This window comes from Ricinus communis, chromosome 5 (assembly GCF_019578655.1).
Source record: "Ricinus communis isolate WT05 ecotype wild-type chromosome 5, ASM1957865v1, whole genome shotgun sequence".
NCBI lineage: Eukaryota > Viridiplantae > Streptophyta > Magnoliopsida > Malpighiales > Euphorbiaceae > Ricinus > Ricinus communis.
In genome coordinates, this window is record NC_063260.1 from 1,987,529 (window position 1) to 2,007,620 (window position 20,092).

Genomic DNA, 20,092 nt, shown 5'->3' on the forward strand with positions numbered 1-20,092 from the left:
TTGAAGAAGAAAAAGTTTGGTAAGCAGAGCTAGTTCTCAAGGCAATACAAGATGCCTCAATTTCCTTGGTTCTCTCGAGCCTCTTGTTAAGTAGTTTTCTACCAACAGGATTGAGTCTCAGGAATAAGTAACAAGTAAAAAATGCAAAGAGAAGGCATTAGAAGGAAGAAGATTACTTCCAACATAAGGAAATATTTAACCTAATTCTTATGACAATACAGAAGAAATACAAGCTGATGCTCTATGCTCAGCCAAAGCAGTTCCAGAACTGCAGTAGCTATACTTTGAAGAAAAGGACTACAATGAGACGAATAGGAACGATAAAAAATATACAAGAAAATTCAAATTAGCTTACCTATAATGCAAGTGCAAAAATCATCGTCTGCATAATCACTTCTGTCGGGATTTTGATGAAGCCCATTTAAAGTAACCACAATTTGCTTCAGGATTAGATGCAGGCCCCTAAGAGGAAAAGAAAATAGTTCACATAACGTAGCACAATAAATACCAGTGCAGATGGTCCAAAGGAACTAAATTAAACAAATTCACAAAATGATGTGTCATTACAATTTGAAAAAAAAAAAAGAAAAAAAAAAAAGGAACCAAAGAGAACATGATTTCTCAACCAAGGCTAGCATCTAGTGTATTCAGTTTAAGACAGCCAAGCTCAATGCTTTGAGGCTTAAAGACAAGATTGAACAAAACCAATGCTAGCCAACAGCCTCATGCATCCAATGATGCAAGATAGGTTATCCAAATTAAAGAGAACTAAAGTCTGACGATTGTTTTGCTCCAACATCAGCTGAATCTCAACATATTGAAAGTACCAATCACATAATCCAACCACCCAAAGACCACCAAGCATCGCAAAATATTCCCTCACCGCACCAAACCCCAAAAGAAAAGGCATATCATTAAATTGACTGGTTGGTGCATTCCTCGATATTACATTTTCCCCAATCATCCAAAGCATTTCAGGTTTTTCTTTTCAAAGTATAAAATCTACATAGACTACTTTGATGACAAAATACCTCAGCTCGAGCACAGACATAAAACCTGTGGCCACAAGTAGGACCTGGTTTCTTCACTATCCGAGAAACACATGGTTCCTTATGGCCCTTGCAAAGAGGTATGCTATTTTGCATGAGTTGCTGTATTCTTTGCCACTCCAATAAAGCGACATTATTTTTCTCTTTCTCTGAAGGACCATTATTGATCTCATCCTGATCCTGAGTGCCTGAGCTTGAGTTCAGTCCACAATGTCCAGGAGTGTTGTTATGGTCATCCTGTGAAGCGGTTTCACTTGGGGGACTATTAGAGTTTGACACATTTTCCTGAGAATGTGAAATATCCAGAGCAGTGTTTTCGGCGCCACTTCTAGTGTTTGGGGTTCTCTGGAAAAATGACCTTAGTGAGAGCTGGGAACATTGACTTTTTCTTGCTTTTTTCTTGGTTCCCTCAGTATGCATTGAATTAATATGCCTACTTTGCAACATAATTGTGCTGTCGGAACAAGTCTGATCAGAGAAATCTTTGCAATGCTTTTCCATCCTCAAAATGGCTCCATCAGAATCTTTAGTCGCACAAGACGAGTCACTTGCAGAGTGACCAGATATATTGCAGTTATTGTACAATCCTTTTATGCTTTCGTTGCATGCCTTTATAGTAACATTTCCATCTGAAAATGAACTTGATACCTGGGTAGAAGCTTGTCTTTTCATTAGGACAGACACTGCACAACATTAAGGAACTTAGTACTTTAAATTGATAATTAAAAATAAATGTCCTAATGGAAACCTGACTGAACTAGAAGAAAGATTTCTCACACCAAGTGTCTGCTGGAATCCATGAATCATGGGAAGATATCTAGCAGATAAAGACGGAGTTCCATGTTGGGGGATATCAGGGATTTCTACCAAACTTGTATAAACTGGAGCATGATCAGAACCTTCCAACTTCGTGCCCCAACCTCCCTTCCACCTATGCGTTAGGTAAACAGAAGGTTATATTGTTGCCTTCTTCCAGAAAGGAAAAATAATATTAATACAGATACATGTAAATGAACACGAGCACACCACTGATGCGCACATAACCATGCAAAAAACAGAATCACAGATGTGGCAACATACTTTATTTAAAGACATGGTTAGGTTCAATATTTACCTCATTGTATCTCCAGGTTTCCAGCGTTTATAATCTATTAATATGTCACAGTCCTTCATATGACAACTTACGAAATCATGAACTTGAAAATCATGCTCTTGATGCAAGCATGGTCCAGCACAAAGAATATGGTCAATTCTAGTCCCATAATTAAATTGTTCAGCACCAGTATTTGATGGCCAGCATGTATATGCTTCTCTTCTGCAGTCATTGAAGATGAATTAGGTTCAATGCGAAACTCAAAAAACAAATGACGGAAATCAGATATTGACATGCAGACAAGGTAGAAAGACCAAATTTACTAATCAATTGGAACTTTAAAACTCAGACTATACCTTATTAACTAAACAGGAAAAAAAAGAGGTTCAATTGAATAATGCACAGAGGTATAAATTCAATTTAAATATTTCAACAACTGAATCACACATGTTTCACAAGACACACAAAGGAATTTTCACGATGGAAATAAAGATTGCTAGACAGTGACACTGATGTTTTAATGGACAGAAAAAACTTATCATTAAGCATAAAATTTAAACCTGTCAGGATGTTTTGATCTGAAAACATCAAAAAAGGGGCCTCCAGACTTCACTAGCATGGATCTAAACCATATTCTGAACCTATACAATTATAGTTAAGAGTAAGATAACTTCGAATAATCATAGGCAGGAAGAAGAAGAAATCTACAGAAAGAAGTCCAATACTTACTCATTCTTTTCAAAATCTGGATCAGCGTCGCAACGATCCATGGCAGTTGGAGCAATGTTCAGATCACCAACAACGAATATTCTCCTTCCCTGCTGTAGCAGACTCTCCCATCTTTTCTATATCAAAATAAAATGAACTTTTTCATGTCATATGACAAAGAATCTCCAATCACAAGGAGAAACAGATCCAGTTACCTGTAATATATTATAGAACAAAAGCTTAAAGTGTATCCTCTCTGTATCATCACTTTCTGCCCGAGGCCCATATAAATTGAAAAGAACTAACCAAATGCCACAAACCCATTATTCCCATAACAAAATATTCAACATAAAGTTAAAACTTTCAAGCAAATCATAGGAATCAGTACCAAAATGGCCATGATCAGTGATTATACACCGTCCCTCGCTGTCGATCTTAAGAAGCTCATCTTTATCAAACTCCTCAAGACCTTGTGCTACTACTGGCATTTCATGTTTTCCATTTCTGGAACAATCCACAAGACCAGTGAATCCTTCCTCTGCTCCAACAGGCAATGCCACTTCACTACTTGAAAATGCAGACTTCACGCGGCAGAAAGTAGCAACGCCTGCAGGAAAAGAGAAGGAGATAATGGTAATTAGAAACTAAAAAGGAAATTATTATTCATCCAGGAAATTTAACACACACCTATAACAAAAAGAAAAAGAAAATTATCACAATCAGGGACAAAAAGCAAAACTTTATTCAGTCAGGGAAATTAACAAACGCCTAAGATAAAAGGAAACAGGAAAGTATCATAATTAAGGATAAAATAAGTAAATAAGCAAAATTTTATTCATTGAGGCAATTTAACAAACACCTCCAAGGAAAGAATATACAATGATCATAGTTAGAAATTTTTTTTATAAAAAGCAAAAATATTATTCATCGAGGCAATTTAACATTTAATAAATAGCCATATCAAAACACACACACACACACACACACACACACAAAAAGGAAACTATAGTAATTAAAAATTACAAATAGCAAGTAAATAAGTTATTTCATTGAGGCAAATTAACAAACAGATTACCGGAATAGCCAGTGCGGCCTTTCTCATTAGTACGAGTGCAAGAAAAGAAGGATTCATAACCATCAGCAATTACTAAATCCGATGTTAGTTCTTGTCTTCTCAATTTAGTCTCCTGAATTATTTTGAAAACAATTTTGATAATAAGCAAAGATAAAATTAAGAATTAGAAAAGGCAAAGAAACAAAATATTCAATATTTATGCCTGAAAGCAAATGATGTCGGCATCGAAAGAATTGAGCAATTTGAGGAGAGACCCAAATTGGGAAATGCGTTGCCTAAGGCCATTCACGTTGTATGTTACTATCTTCATTTCTTTTCTTTCCTGCTCTGAACCCCAGAAAGCTACCGTTCTGGGCAGTGAAATATTGTTCTTTGGCTTGCTAAGATTGCACAGCAGGCAACCAGGTCCAGGCTTTTAAAACTGGCAATGTTTTATCAGCATCTTCTATGCTATCGTATTGAGGAGATGTAAAACCCTTGCTTGCTTAAAGTCGGAAAATTTCTGAATCAGAACCGAATCCGCCTGCTTAAATTTGATTAAGAATCATATTAAGAAAAATGAAAAAAAGTCGAACATTCCTCTAATATTTTCCCTAATAGGCAGAATAGACCCTTCATGTTTTTTTCTTAAGCAGACATGATCTCGTGCTCTCTAAAAAGACTAAAATTGTGCTTTCCGTCTCGATGGAACCTGTTCAAAACTCGAGCCGGACATAATTTAGGTCGGGATTGGTTGGACTTAAACTTGTTACCCTTAGCCTGAGCCTTGCCTAGTACATATATATAGAGATAGAAGATCATGATCAAGTTTATTCCATTTTAAAAGTACATAATATTTTAACTTATAATCTTTAAACCAAACCCAAATAAATAATAGATTTAAATTCGACTGAACTTAAAATAAAAATTATATTTTTATTAAATTTGATCTATTTTAAAAATATATAATTTCTATTTATAATCTTACGAATACATCTCAAACAAATAATATTTTCAAATTCATTTAATAAATAATTAAGTAAAAATTATGTCTCTAACTCAAATTTTTTTAATAGGCTTGAGGGGTATCGAAATCCATAAGTAAAAATATGTGTCATAGAAAACAAGGTATTTGAACAAACATTAGAATGTTCTTTTAAATCATAAATATACATCTATTGAATATATGAACTTTCATTTTTATTTCTCAGGTACAACTAAATATTTTTTATTGTTAAAAAATATAATTCTCAAGGACATCCATATATATATTTCTTTTTCTTAACATATAGTGAATTTCAAGATAACTCCTAGATTTTAGTCTAGTGATCAAATACTTAATACCGGAGATTGAAGTCTTAAACGCGTTTTCTTATCTTCTTCCCGCCCTAGAAGTAGCACAAAAAGAGGACGCGACGGTACTTATGATATTTCGGCTTGGGACGCATATCTTTTTTCTTTTCTTTCCCCCTGCTCCAAAAAAGAAAAAAAGAAACTCTGTATGTAGATTTTGGACTTTGGCATCGGCTCTCTCTCGTTAGTAATTACCGAAGGAGAAGAATGAACTGAGAAGAAGGTATCAGCAACAACAGGTTTTATAAGAAGCCCCTTTGACATCTCTTTATCTGCAGAGAATTCTCGATGTGAAAACACATAGACAAGGTACTTTTTTTATTAATTAGATTGAAAGCAACAAAGAATCTATTATATATTTATCTAGTGATCAAATACTTAATACCGGAGATTGAAGTCTTAAGTTCGAGATCTCAATTCTTTAAAATATTGTGGTTTATTTTCTACTTATAAAATGAGTTTCTCCCTTTCCTTTAACTTAACGACTAACATATTAACATTATCTATTGGGAAGAAAGAAAAATATGAATTTAAAGGATAAGACCTTGTATTTAAACTATTTATAAAAAATGATAGTAAATTTTTCTTTCATGATTATCCTTTGTTTGGTTTTACATGCACATAACATATAGGTAAAATGCATTTTTAACTCTTAAATTTTCAGTTTTAGTGCACTGAGTTTTTAATTTTGTTTTATTGTATTGAATTTTTATTTAATTAAAAACAAAAAAAAATGAAAAAAATGAAAACCCATAAGAAATAAAAATTTTGTAAATTTAAAAAAAAAAATATATAAATTTGCCAAAAAGATAGAATAAAAATTCAGATACCCAATAAAATAAAATTAAAAAATTCAAATACCTAATAATATATTTTGCCTGATATATAATATGTTCATTGGTGAACGGGTCGCGTATTTGTTAGTAAAAATAAGTTACTTGTTGGTAGATATCTTATTAATATTGTTACTGTTATTATTTTATTTGATTTTATATTTATATTTTTTATTTTATATAATAAAGAAGTATAATGTATTATAAAAATAAATTATTTCTATTTCAATTGCTTTGCATATTTTATAGATATTTACAAATATTTTATATTAATCGAGTAGGAGCTATCAACTATAAATGCTACTGATCAACTGACTTTAGAAAAGAAACCCATAAAATTAGTGCTGACCTTATTAATTTTTTTTTTCCGTCATTTTCCTTCCCACCAAACACAGTGCAGAATTACCTGGAGCGTTGGACCACAGGAATAAATAAATAAAAGATAAAATAAATATTATAAAGAAGAGAACGTGGGAGGACACATGCTTGGTGGAGGCTCGTGGAAAGCACAAGTTCCTCTTCTCATTTGCTTTCTTTCTTAGGTGATTGCTCTTCTCCTGCTCAGAACATTAGATTTTCTTTCCCCAATTTTAACCCAGAAAAGATAACACATAAATAAACCCAATTAAACCCAATAATTATTTTCTCATTTTCTTATTTCTTTTTGTAGCTGTTACCTTTTGATGTGCGAGAGAAAGAAAGGATATTTACTTAGCAAGGTTAAAAGATGGATCAGTGGAATATAACAAATGATTTCTCTCAACCTGTAGCAACAGCAACAGACATGGCTCCTTCATCTTCTGAATCCAGGTCTTTTTCCTCCCCACGTCTGCAATTAGCTTCCTTTAGTTGGCTTTTAGTTGTTTCTTGATTGTAGTTAAGAAGTAATTTTTGTGCCCTTAGTTTAATAAATTCTGCTGCATAGTTAATTGTCTGATCTTGTGATTCTTTGTAGATTAGATATAGCATTAGTTGTTGTTAGTTAAGTGCATGTATGATTTTCTTCATTTCTGTCTGTTGCTTCTTCTTTTTTTGTAAAAAGAAATTCTGTGATTAAGCATTTATGGTTAGTGGAATAATTGGGTTTTCTTGATTGCTTGCATTTGGATATTAGGATTGCAATTATATAATAGCTGAGGTGGGGATTTTGTTAAAATTTTATGCTTTTAGTTAAATTTTTCAACTTATGCTTTTTGTATTATAAATGCTTTACTATTGAGGAAGAGTTCTTACTTGATGCTTAGCAGAAATAGACTAGAAGCCGAAGCCAAGGATCCAATTGCTGCAAAAAAAGTTCAGAAGGCAGATCGTGAAAAATTGAGGAGAGACCGACTAAATGAGCAGTTCCTTGAGCTGGGAAACACACTAGGTAATATGATGTTGCTTTTGGTAGTTCTGTGAGACATTTGACACGCTTGTGTCACTAGCAATTGGATTAATTTCCTGCAAAAGTTATTAAGAGTTGAAACCAGCTAACTGTTAAGTGGCGGCTTATGTACCTAATATTTAGAGGTCATTTTGTGATTTAAATTAATCGCTTTTTCCTCCATTGTCTTTCCTGCAATAGGGATATATTTTTCGTCCATTAACCTTCCTAGCAAAAGGGTAGGTTCTTATAGTTTCAGATGTATAAATTTTTTGCCATTATAAGAGCAGTTTTGCCATTTTGCTTAAGAATATGGTGGGCCTTCTTTATTTATTTCTTAAAAAAATTTAAATTTGAATATGGAAGTCTCTTTGGTTTCTATGATGTTAGGTCTTGAATTAGTTTCCTGCTGAGAAGTCTACTCAAACAGTTGTTAGTAGCTCTTGACAATTCAATGTTTTGGCAAAAAGATATATGAACCCAATATTAAAATTTAACCGCAGCGATATGTTGTTTTAAATGTAATTTAACTTGGCACTTCTCCATGAATCTGTGTATCTAATTATTGGAAAGAAAAGGAATATATAAATTGTTTTCTAATTTTAAGTGTTCATTTTGGTAACCCTGACCTTCTCCTATTTCTTACATGCAGACCCAGATAGGCCCAAAAATGATAAGGCAACCATTTTGACTGACACAATTCAAATGCTGAAGGATCTGACAGCTGAAGTCAGCAGACTAAAGGCTGAATATGCCACACTCTCAGAAGAATCACGGGAGGTGATTGTCTGTTGATGTTTGATTCTGATGGCCTTGTTATATATACAACTGCATGTGTGATAAGTTATTTTGTGATGATCACAGCTAATGCAGGAGAAGAATGAGCTGAGAGAAGAAAAGGCATCTTTAAAATCTGATATTGAAAATCTAAGCGTGCAGTATCAACAAAGAGTCAGGGTTATGTTCCCATGGGCTTCTGTTGATCCTTCTGTTGTTGTGGGTCCGACTTACTCATATCCTGTTCCTCTACCTGTCCCACCTGGCCCAATTCCCATGCATCCTTCACTGCAGCCATTTCCCTTCTTTGGGAATCAGAATCCTGGTGCAATTCCTGGTCCCTGTTCAACCTTTATTCCATACCCAGCTCCTGCTAATCCTCCAACTGAACATGCATCACTTCCATATGCTTCTACTTCCAATACTTTGAGCAAACATGATTCCAAAAGCAAGTCAGCAGATCATCCAAGGAGCAGCAGTGCAGAACGATGTGATGATTCGAATGATGTTGCAACAGAACTTCAACTGACAATGCCTGGATCATCAGCCCAACAGGTTTGTTCTAAAAGCTAGTTCTTGCAACCATCACTTTAAACACAGAAAACTGATTGAAAAGTTTATGCAGGATACTTCAACCGGAGAAAGGAAAGGCAAACCGTTGCAGAGGAAGGAGAGAAATATTACACCTGGTAGCACCTCGAGTGGGTATTCTACATCTCATGGTGTTCAGGATAACTCTTCTAACAGTGTAGGAGATGTCCCAAAACCTAATAATTGATATGCTGATTGGCTCCCATTAGCTTCTCAAACTACTAACTCATAAGGGTAGTGTACGTTGGAAGCTGTGGCTGTAACATGTTTGATATCACTTCTGACCCAACACCCAGCTTGGAAGTAAGGCAGGTTACGCAGGTACCTAATTAGCAACATTTGACATTGGGGATAAGGATAATCACCCATTTGTCCTTGGGTCAGTGGCAACCAAAGAACCTGGATAGAGTTTGCTTCAGAGATGTCTGTAGATCTTTTCTAGGCTTGAGAGCATGCTGGCTAGTTGGTTATAAGTGAAAAATAATTTCTAATTATGTACAGAAGGGCCAGGGTCTTTACTTGACAGACTAGTTTAGCTGGAAACGCTGCTTTCAGTTGTAACCTCCTTTTTTGCATCATTATTCCAGTTCACATTTGCTATTATCCCGTTGTAATTGATAGCTCAATAGTGGCTGTGAAAACTGTATCCAAAAAGCACAACTCATTTGTTGTGGATGTATGAACTATAGTTGAAGAAATGCCATTAATTCTTTCTCGTTAAGCAGAGATACCATCTCGTATCCAGTAGAGAATTATGGTAATTTTATGTAACCAGCACATTGAGCCGGTAAGAGAAGCGTTTCTAATAGGGGATTGTTACTTGCTAATGTTAGTTTGTTCTTCAGATTGTTGTTGAATGGTTACAAACAAGTGACATAACATCCAAGTTCTAGACCTGGCCATGGTTCACGTTCCGTTGCCTTTTAGGCCGGTTTGGGATTGGGCGGTTTACCGTTTTAGTTCCGGCTAATTTTAACTAATTTAAAGACATAATAAAGAAAATAAATTAAAATAATTTTATTTTTGGGTCACTCAGTTTCGAGCCGGTTTTGAACTGGTTTCAGGCTCGAATCGGCCCCGGTCGGGCCAACCTAGTTCTGTAGCTTCATAAATCATAACGGAAATTGAGGTTTTAAACTTGTCTCATTCGATCAAAGCAGAATTGAAGTTGCAGAGTGATTTTCTCACGCCTTCCCAATACCCTAGCTAACAGTTAACACACAGGCAAAGGTAAGGTAAGGCTCCAAAAGTTACCATGTCAAGACAGGCACTGAGATAGGTACACTTTCCCTCTCTAACCAACCAACAAAATGGAGTTTTGAAGATTATGAGAAAATCATGGAAAGACAAAACCTTCATCTCATTATTAAAATTATTAGATATGGTCTCTTATTTGATATGGTTGTATATAAGAAATTGTCTAGCATGGATCACCCAAATAATTTTGGAAAAATTTCACAATTTATTATAAATATATTTGAATTCTAGAAATAAAGCGTAAAACCTAAAAAATAAAAAATACATTAATACAAATCCATTCGATTAAATAAAAAAATAAATAAATTGATGAAACTTGACTTTCAGAATCAATTTTAAAGCTAAAATCAACAACTTTATTCAAAAAAATTCGAAAAAAGTATTAGTTTTGAATTTTTAAAATAAAATTATAAATCTCACAAAGGTGCTTTATTTTTCTTGTTTGTTTTGGTCGATTTTCACCAACACTGATGAAATCGGCATATTTATCGGAGTTTCGAAAATAATTAATCAATCGAAATTGATTTCAGAAGATCAAATCTAAAAAAAAAAATAAATAGTAAACTCAGAAATAATGTTGATATGTTATACAAAAAAAATAAAAAAATAAAAAAGAACATATTGGAAAGACATATCTAACATGATAAAAAAATATTAATTTGTCGCAAAAATAAACAAGCAACAACATAATTGAAGGTAAACTATATATAACAAAAAAAAAACCAAAAATTAATGTTTTAAAACAAAAATATTGATTTGTTGTAAAAGAGAAAAATCAAACATAAATCAAAAAATCAAAAAAATAACATACTTAAAGATTAATTATAGCATAACAAAAAAAAACTAAAATATGTATATTTTAAAATAAAAATATTGATTTGTAGCAAAAGATAAACCAAACATAAACAAAAAAATAGAAAAATAACAAAAACCGAACATAAAATGCATATAGCATACAGTATTGACATATGACATATTAAATTATTCCATCATCTAATGCAATGACAAAATAAAAGGACTATGCATGCAAAATTCCATACTAAAAGCAGTTAAATAAATGTGACACATAACATGCATGCATAAGTAAAGATTCTTTTTCATTTTTTTTAGTATCATTCTCCATTTTTTATTTCTTTCCATTTCTTCTTTAATTTTTCTTCTTTAATCATATTTTTATCCCATTTTATCCATTCTCCATTTTAGTTTGAAAGAAGATTCATTCCACTATTTTCTTTTTCATTTAAAAAATGTCACACATAACATACATGCAAAGAAAAAAAAAAATATATATATATATATATATATATATATATTTTATCACACACCACCAATCACTAACAATTTAATTTCTTCTTCTCTGTTTTTCAAAACATTTTAAGGTTATTCAATTTTCTCTTCCACTTCTATCAAATATTTTTTTAGCAGTTTGTTATAGCCATTATTAGTTTTTTTAAAAATATATTCAAGAAATATTTTCTGATTAAAATGAAGTTATTTGAATTTAATAAAGATTATTCAAATGGGTTTTGCAGGAAAAAAAATTATAATCTTTTTATTAACTTTGTTTAATAATTCTTTTTTATTAAAAAAAGATTATAATAATTAATTATCAATCTTTTTGTTAATATATTTACATTCACTTTTTTATTATTTCAATTTTTTCTTGAAAAATTAGAACATATTAGAGCTGTAATCCATAAAAAAGATTAAAAAAAAAATAAAAAAATATCATAAGAAAAAAAAAAAAAAAAAAGAAGAAAGAGGACGCATAAAAGGTGTATTTTCTCAAACAATTTTTCGTGGCTACTTTTCAATGCTCATCCCCTCCCATATTTCCAGCCTCTTCAAGATCAATACTGATCTGAGTCTAATGGTTCTGTAGATGAAATCATAAATTTAAATTTAAAACAAAAAGAAACAGGGTACTAAAGAAAGGAATCAAAATGATTTCTAAAACACCAAAGATTTATTGGCATTTTATTGGTTTCTGTTAGATATTACAATTCATTGGGCACGACAAAGAAAGTCCCTGACACTCAAAAAGAATGTACAATCACACGCAGAGCCAGCCAGCCATCCTCCACAGCGAACCAACACCTCTCCACTTAATACAACGCATCCTCTTAGCACACATCCTTTGGGGAATTAGTCCTACCATTGAAAACATTTGAGTTCAGAAAATACATGGGATGGTAATCTAATCGCAAGAGAGTACCCTGACTACAACACCGTATAATCCTGCAGCAGAATTTCTGAAAGTAGATGACTTTTGCAACTCTGACTTGTCTCGATTTTCTGGAACTCCAAATTCTGCTCTACATCTTTCGAGAATTCCGATGTCCGGATGGGCTTGGTGCATTCCGTGAGCTAATACTTGCAGTTCTTAGAAGTCTACGGAATTCTGAAAGGCTTATTTTACCGTCTTTATCAATGTCAGCTTCCTCAAGAAGCGGATCAATGGAACCTCTCAAGCCCGTGTGCTACATTTCAGTAAAGCAAATAGTTATGAGCAATGCAGCTAAAATGTGTCTTTGTAGCTACAAAAAAGTTATCATACATAAAAAGCACATGATCTCTGCTAGTTAAACACCCTAGGCAGGCACAGATAACCTCCCAAGCTCCTGTCTGATCTAGGATTTGATTAAAAGACCGCCCACATAATTGCAGTGCTACTCAGCCATAGAAATCAGGGGCCTTTCACATATAAATAAAGTGCATGGCAGAAAGTGTTACCAACAATCAAACTATGAAGAAAAGAATATCCACATGTCCCAAAGTTAAACTAAAAAAAAGCTACTCCTTGAACAAACTACAAAGACTTTTTAATCAGTTACAGACTCCTTCAACAAACTAGAAAGTCTTTTTTATCAGTTACACAAAGTCTTCAAACTCATATCATTATTAAGTTAAAAAAGGACCACTTGGTGTGTGTAACAATCCAATGAAGAACAATTGCTTTGACCAGAAAATCAAATGCAAGCTCTGTCACTGTTACTAAGGGCTAAAGAGTAGGAGAAGAGACGTAGCAGATGGAACTAACTCAAACCAAGATAGGTGTCATCAACAGCATGGTGCAATAGACAAACCAGTAGATGGAAGAAATTTCTATATCATCTAGGTTTTTTTAAGTGAGGACCAGAATACATAGTAGTTTATAGAAAAGCATTCTTTAATGTAATTTTTGTTCCAAGTTTTATTTAAATTATTTAGGGGCAGTAGTTTCTTTATGATGTCAGGTAGCTATCAAGACATGGGGCAGTTCCCTTTTCATGTTTCATGTTTAGCAGGCATTTAAGTTCATGTTTTTATGTCTGTTGTTGTATTAAGTAGAAGTTGCTTATATAAGCCTGCAGAATATCAAAGGAAGGCCTTTTGAGTTCCTTAAACTCAAGAGATCCATCCCTAATGGCAGCATTTCTGAAAAAGTGTTTGAGTTCTTAGTCTCAAGATATCATTGACTTCTTCCTAACGAGACCTTACATAGAGATTGTTCACTTCTCTTAATGAGGCCTTACTATCTTGTAATTTCAGATGCATCACCCCATAACTAGATTTTCAGACCATAACAAAATGGTACCAGAACTAAGAGTTATGGGTGATTTGATGCATAACAGTCACTAAGCCATGATGTGCATATAATCATCTTTTTTTTCCTTTTTCTTTCTTAGTTTTCAGCTTTGGAGGGGGTGTCGAATTAATATAATGGATTCTCCATGTAATGAAATACTGACCATTCTAAGTTCTTCTGATGTTATAAAACCATCTTTATCAATATCGAATTTCTCAAAAGCAGCCTGTGATCGATGCTGCCACTTCTCAGAGTTATGCTCCTCTAGTTGATGCACGTGTAGAGCAGCAGCAACAAATTCTGAGAAATCAACAAGTCCATCTGTGTTACTGTCAATCTGCATCAAACAGACAACCAACCCTTCAGAATGCAGCAAGGAAGCAGCAGTAGCAAGCAATGTGAAAAAAGGGTGAGGCGATATCATATTGCTCAAGGGTGGTTACAAAAGTTTGGAGTGGAATCCCAAATTCTATTCTTAAAATCAACTATTTTTTATTCTATTCCAATGGACAAAGAAGACTATTTGGTAGAATAATGAATGCCACACTAATGTCATCTGGCCGAAAATGCCAATTCCATGGACCACAAAGAACAAGGATGGCATAAACCAAGTTGAAGGCTCATTTCCTCTCCCTTTTATGTTGTACAGAATTCTTCCCTGATAAAACAAAATAAATCATGCTTACCGCCTGGAGAATCTCAAGGACACGAGACTCTTTCAATTTCCAGGGAAGATCTTTAGCAAGTGCCTGCATTAAAACCATCCTTGTTACAATAAAATAAAGAAATTGTATATATAAGAGCAAATTTCATTGAAAGAAATTTATTAATTACCATAAAAGTCCAGGTTTAATATCAAGAAAAAATTATTACAGGATTAATGGGAAAAAAGAAAACCTGTCTCATCTCTTCAAGACTAATAGAACCATTTTTATCTACATCGATTGCATCAAATTGATCCCGAAGATCTGACAGCTCCTCATCATCAAGTGTGCTTGCCAATGCCTATTATTAGTGAAAAACAAAATTTACATATAGGAAGAACTTGTCTTCTGCTCTATGAGAACCCAACAACAAAAGACGCATGTCTTACCCTTAGAGCAAACTGTTTAAAACGACTGTACTTCACAAATTGCCGCATATTGTTTAGAACAGATATGTCAATAGGTATTTCAGATGCATTTCCTCCTTCTCTGACCCATGGATGTGCTGCGAATGGAACAACACTTTAGAACCAAACTCTTATACGCTCCAAAATTCATACTAATAATTACCAATATTTATTTCTTTCCTAAGTGGCCAGTAAGATACATACATAGCGCCTGTGCAGCAGTAAGTCTGACCCGAGGATCCTTCACCAGTAACTTCTTCACGAAATCTTTGGCACTACTGCTTATGCTTGGCCATGGTTTACGCCGGAAATCAGGTTTGTTCCTTAAGACCTGCAGACATTAGACATAAGTACTTTAAGAGTAAATATCAGTATTAAAAAGAAATAAGCAGTATGCAATCCAATTAAAACAAAATCCAACTCTTACTTGGACATATATGCCAAGTTGCAATCTATTAGTATACAATAGTTAATTCAGAGAACTGAAAAGGTTGCATATATAAACATAGTTATTAAAGGCGCAAGGCACACAAAGGCACAAGGAGCAGGTGCTTGCCTGATAGATACAAGGTGCAAAACTAAAAAATTAAAAATTAATGAATAAACAATTAATACTCAAAACACATAGTCATGACAGAAAAACACATAATATTTAACAATAAAGGTTTCTAAAATTCCAGAACACATTCCTAATAATACTAAACTGGAGCAACAATTCTTAAAACACTTATCACATATCAAAGCACAATTAATCGTCAAAGGTCAATATTGTCTTCACTATTATCACCATCATCAAATTCCAGTTGATCAATTCCAATTTCCTTTTCTCCTTCATATTCTCCATCATCTTCCTCAAAATCAATTTCTTCCTCATCTCTAAGTACTAAAGGAGGGTTAGCTCTCATATGAAAAGATGCCTTTTGTCTTTTCCATTTGTGTTTAGGCCTAACTGAGGAAGAAGATATGATTTTTTTGTCTCTAGTACGAGAGGCCTCCTCTTTAACTCCACTACTCTAGCAACCTGGCTGGGTGGAAGAGGTTTGCAACTTCTTTATGATCACAGCCCTCCTCTTCAACTCCACTACCCCAGCAACCTGGCTGGCTGGAAGAGGTCTGCAACTTCCTTGTGATCACCTTTCAGTGGAAGAGATCGCCAACTCCTATAAGCACAACTTCTTAATTTCGGTCTTTTGATTGTAAACTTGTCTTCTTTGCCCTAAGTCTCATTTTCTTGTAATCTTCTTCTTCTTTTTTCCATTTCTTATCTTTTTTTTTAATTGAGATAATTTGCCTTTAACAACTACGTATATAGAGGAAACTAAGAGTATCTCATTTTGATTCACGTACACAAACTGAGAACTTGAGGCCAAATATTAGCAGTATTAATTAGAAAATTAGAAAAATATGAATATGTGAAAAGGAAAGTCAGCAACATTATCCACAAGAAACCATAGGGCAAATCTATCTTTTTCCAAAATGTTGGCAAACCACATGGCAATGATAGACGGTAAAGAAAGAAAATGAAAAAAAGCCAGTATCCAAGATTGAGATTGTGCTAGACCTCCTTAAATATACCATCCTCAGTCTTATCCCAAAAAGGGCGCCTCCCACATAGCAAAATATAGGTAATAACACCAATGCTCCAGACGTCTGATTCAGGTCCAGATCTGCGCTTCAATACTTCAGGGGCTACATAATAGGCACTGCCAACAATATCTTGAAACTTTTTCCCTGCAATTGATTGGATAGTATGATATAGTATCTTGAGTATAACTATATTAATGCCACCCGCACTTCCACACCCCCACCCCGGCCCCTTCCCTCGCTGCCCCAACCCACCCCCTTCATGACGAAGTACTACATACCTGGTTTAATGAAGTCTGACAAGCCAAAGTCTGTGGCCTTAAGAGGTGAGTCGTCCTTGGTTGACTTGAAAAGAAAATTCTACAGTCAAGACAAAAAAGGAAGACACTGTCAAGGGGCGTCGTTCTGAATTGCCAAGGATGATATCCACACTAATAAAATTGACTATACCTCTGGTTTCATGTCACGGTGCACCAAACCATGTAAATGGCATTCAGCTGCAACTTTGAGCATCTGCCGTACAATTACTGCTGCATCTTTCTCAGTATAACGACTGTCCTTCCTGTTTGAAGAAAGTCAAGCAGATGTAAGTAGAACGATGTGAAATGACTCTACTGAACCAAGATAACGTATCAGAAACATTTTTCTGACACAAATTTAGAGTGAAAATATGCTAGATTGGAGCAACTGCAAAATAAAGTTCCCAGAAATAAAGATTCTTACTTCAACAATATGCGGTCCAGCAATTCCCCACCCTCACATAACCTAATTAAAGACAGCACATAGAAGCCATAAAATTAACCAAGTAGAAGAAAGATAATACAATTGAACAACATCAAAGAAAAAGGTGAAGGCAAAAAAGTTGTATCTTGTAATAAGCATCAGTGCTGCATAAATAGGAGGAGATGCATTCTTAGGAACACTGCATATAAATGAATCACAGCTTAGTCAACAGAGAAGGTATAGAAACTTACTCCATCACTATATATACAAATGAATCATCCTCAAATGCATTATAAAAGTGAACTACATTCTCATGGCCAGCAAGTTCCTGCAATATCTTGACCTCACGTTTAACATCCTCAACAGCAATTGGCAGAACCATCTAGCACCAAAGCCCAGGATTAGCATTAAAATAGACAAAGAGTAAACAGGCCATTTTGTTTAAGAGATAAAGCAGCAACACTTAATCCATCTTAAGCATTGGAGCTGTAAGTGATCATGAGCTTAATTTAGTCTCTCTCAACATCATCAGAAGTAGCTACAGAACTAGAGATTTCCTAACTAGAAAAGAAAACAAGACATCTCCTTGCACATGACAGTCATTAAAATAGGAGTTCAGATGCATAACAGTGTATATAAATATATAAAGCTACTGAAGAACATAACTGGTGATTTGGAATATTTCATGGGACAAGCATGAAAAACAACTTTAGCAGATGATAAATGGAAGATCTGGGATGTTCTTCTTTCTAGAACCATTTTTTGGCAGGAGAATAAAACAAAATTTTCTTTTCTTTACATGAGGGCAAAGGGAAGTCTGCGCCTTCAGAACATGGCCTCTATTACAGAAACATCACAACTCTGAAATTAAATTAGATTGAATTTTAACATAATTGAGAAAGATCTGAAAAGAAAAACTCTTTAATTCAAGTACATGCATTCTAAGATGAGATGAAGGAGAACACCAAAATTTTATTGCTATACTATAAAAATACTCCTGCTAACTTGCTTTCTGCAAAAACAAGCAAACGATCTCGCCAACCCAAAAGAATCCATTCGCAAATATCAATACTCAGCTAACAACAATCCCATGGATACCCCCAAATCCCAGTTAAGAGGATATCACAATATATAGGTGGAGGTCAATGATAACAATGTCAGATGTTTCTATGGACGCAACGGTTCCTAAAATACTTAAGCATGGGGAATTAATTGGGGATGGATACCCAAATCAACAGAGAAAAACAGTACAAACAGCTTAGTGCAAGCTTGATTCTCAAGCAAAGAGGGTCTTCATTAAAAGCAAATTAAATAAATGAGAATCTATCTGTAATAAAAGCAGAAAAACCTTTCCAGGATCTTATGCTCGATTTATCCCCTTTTCTCTACAATCGAAGTCCAAAATTAGAATCTTTAAGCATCCAAAACCATCATTAGTAACAGTAATCACACACAAAAAAAGAAGTGTTCTTTAGATTTATCTTTTACACCCCATTAACAAGACAACACCTATATTATATTGAAATTCAACGTCATTAATACACTCAGATTCATTAATAACCATTGTAAAAGCATAAAACGCACAAAAGCTAAGCAGATTAAGCATACAAAAATAGACCCAATTGACCAAAAAAAGTACCTTATTTTTTTCAATCTTCTTAACAGCAACACGATCTCCGTTAGCCTTATCAGTAGCAACATAAGTATAGCCAAATTGACCATGACCCAATAACTTCCCGATGGAGTATCTTTTATCAAAATCTTTAGCGTACCCAAAATCTGTACGCTTACCGCATGGGATCACTCCGCCAGGTCTCCTTAAAGTTTGCTTCTCTTTGACCTTTTGTTGCTGTTGTTGTGATTGCTGCTTTTGTTGTCTACTCTCATTGTTGTTGTTCTCGTTGTTGTTGTTGTTGTTATTCTTGGTTTGCTTGTTTGTTTTTGTTGCTGTTGATATTCTTTGTGGGTTGCCGGCAATTTCTTTCCGTTGATAATGGTGGCCGCCAACTGTGGCGGTTGTGGTGGCGGTGTTATTGCTACTAGAACCACTAACTTTAATGGTAGAAAAACAGGCACCCATTTGATTAATTGATTTGCAAATATTCAAAGAAGACAACCATGAGACAGAAATGTCAAAGCCAATAGCTTTATACTCTTATATATAAATATATATAAATAAGTTTCTACAAGGATCAAAACTCTGTAAAATATATATATAGATAATGAATAAATAAAGAGGATGATTATGATAAACTATAATAATGGGCTTTTGGGGAACCGGAAGAGAAGATAGGAGGAAGAAGAGAAGAAAGAGAGAGGTGGGGGTGGTGGTCAAAAAAGAGACTTTCTTTCTTTCTTTCTTCCTCTTTTTTTTTTTTTTTCATTTCAGAGAAGGAGATGATGATATGGTATATAACAGAAATTAAACGTTTTCTTGTTATTCTTATTACTATACTAGTAATATTTACAGATGTTTTCCTTTTTTCCTCAAGTTTTTTTGTTTTTGCTTCTTCTTTTTTTGTTTTATCTTTCTTCCTCTAACAAATTTAGTTTGAAACTTAATTTATAATAAAAAAAAATATTTCTTCCTTCTAAAACCATAATCCAATACTAATTACATGTAAATTAAAAAATATAAATCTTTCAGTTAATATTATTTTGATGTACATATATCTAAAGTTAATCTAGAATGTTTGAGCATAATTTTTATAAATGATAAATTATTATCTCAAGAGTTTTAATGCAGATGCATATTTAATTTTTAAACTTAAAACCTTATTTAGGATTATTAATTGTTATCATAGTTATTATAAAATAAAATTTAAAAATTTATTATATATAATAATGAATGATGTTTTTGATAATAACTTACTATATTATCAATTAAAAAAATAATTATAATTTGAGACATGTCAAAAGAAAAAAGTGACTATTTTTTGAAATAGCAAAAGTATATTTTACATGTAATTTTCTTGAGAGATCAAATTTAAAAATAATAATAATATTTTTAAATATGCTCAAAATT

At 33.7% G+C, this 20,092-nt stretch overlaps 3 protein-coding genes across 5 annotated transcripts; 1 reads left to right on the top strand and 2 right to left on the bottom strand.

Annotated features, from left to right (window-relative positions):
- LOC8281334 (DNA-(apurinic or apyrimidinic site) endonuclease 2) lies at positions 1–4,695 on the bottom strand. The gene is made up of 10 exons (XM_015720836.3): positions 4,128–4,695; positions 3,926–4,037; positions 3,239–3,457; positions 3,066–3,151; positions 2,872–2,987; positions 2,703–2,783; positions 2,164–2,364; positions 1,829–1,980; positions 1,032–1,732; positions 1–462 (listed from the first exon to the last, which is right to left on the bottom strand). The coding sequence occupies exons 1-10, from the start codon at positions 4,233–4,235 to the stop codon at positions 391–393; spliced, it is 1,848 nt and encodes a 615-aa protein (XP_015576322.2). The 5' UTR covers positions 4,236–4,695; the 3' UTR covers positions 1–390.
- Positions 4,696–6,480: 1,785 nt separating this feature from the next.
- Positions 6,481–9,545, top strand: LOC8268712 (transcription factor bHLH121). 3 transcript variants are annotated; one of them, XM_015720859.3, is made up of 6 exons: positions 6,481–6,632; positions 6,761–6,900; positions 7,335–7,459; positions 8,109–8,236; positions 8,321–8,788; positions 8,859–9,545. In XM_015720859.3, exons 2-6 carry the CDS (start codon positions 6,818–6,820, stop codon positions 9,009–9,011), a joined length of 957 nt encoding a protein of 318 aa, XP_015576345.2. In that variant the 5' UTR covers positions 6,481–6,632; positions 6,761–6,817; the 3' UTR covers positions 9,012–9,545. The 3 variants fall into 3 exon arrangements, with proteins under 3 accessions (XP_015576345.2, XP_002521657.2, XP_015576346.2); XM_002521611.4 differs by having other exon boundaries at positions 6,482–6,632; positions 7,338–7,459; XM_015720860.3 differs by having other exon boundaries at positions 6,482–6,632; positions 7,344–7,459.
- Positions 9,546–12,025: 2,480 nt separating this feature from the next.
- LOC8268713 (calcium-dependent protein kinase 28) lies at positions 12,026–19,472 on the bottom strand. Its single transcript, XM_002521612.3, has 12 exons — positions 18,707–19,472; positions 17,319–17,449; positions 17,068–17,109; positions 16,795–16,906; positions 16,626–16,704; positions 16,322–16,491; positions 14,965–15,091; positions 14,743–14,858; positions 14,547–14,654; positions 14,336–14,398; positions 13,813–13,986; positions 12,026–12,561 (listed from the first exon to the last, which is right to left on the bottom strand). Exons 1-12 carry the CDS (start codon positions 19,145–19,147, stop codon positions 12,397–12,399), a joined length of 1,728 nt encoding a protein of 575 aa, XP_002521658.2. The 5' UTR covers positions 19,148–19,472; the 3' UTR covers positions 12,026–12,396.
- Positions 19,473–20,092: the final 620 nt, after the last annotated feature.

What these genes read in the sequence shown, in the direction of transcription:
- LOC8268712 (XM_015720859.3), top strand. Translation starts at nt 6,818, where the DNA reads ATGGATCAGTGGAATATAACAAATGATTTCTCTCAACCTGTAGCAACA. An exon ending in TCTCAGAAGAATCACGGGAG is followed by an intron (nt 8,237 to 8,320) that starts GTGATTGTCTGT and finishes TGATGATCACAG; the next exon opens with CTAATGCAGGAGAAGAATGA. An exon ending in CTGGATCATCAGCCCAACAG is followed by an intron (nt 8,789 to 8,858) that starts GTTTGTTCTAAA and finishes AAGTTTATGCAG; the next exon opens with GATACTTCAACCGGAGAAAG.
- LOC8268713 (XM_002521612.3), bottom strand. Translation starts at nt 19,147, where the DNA reads ATGGGTGCCTGTTTTTCTACCATTAAAGTTAGTGGTTCTAGTAGCAAT. An exon ending in CTGGACCGCATATTGTTGAA is followed by an intron (nt 16,907 to 17,067) that starts GTAAGAATCTTT and finishes TTCTTCAAACAG; the next exon opens with GAAGGACAGTCGTTATACTG. An exon ending in GTCTTGAAGAGATGAGACAG is followed by an intron (nt 14,399 to 14,546) that starts GTTTTCTTTTTT and finishes GTTTTAATGCAG; the next exon opens with GCACTTGCTAAAGATCTTCC.
- LOC8281334 (XM_015720836.3), bottom strand. Translation starts at nt 4,235, where the DNA reads ATGAAGATAGTAACATACAACGTGAATGGCCTTAGGCAACGCATTTCC. An exon ending in CCGACATCATTTGCTTTCAG is followed by an intron (nt 4,038 to 4,127) that starts GCATAAATATTG and finishes AAAATAATTCAG; the next exon opens with GAGACTAAATTGAGAAGACA. An exon ending in AAACCTGGAGATACAATGAG is followed by an intron (nt 1,981 to 2,163) that starts GTAAATATTGAA and finishes CCTAACGCATAG; the next exon opens with GTGGAAGGGAGGTTGGGGCA.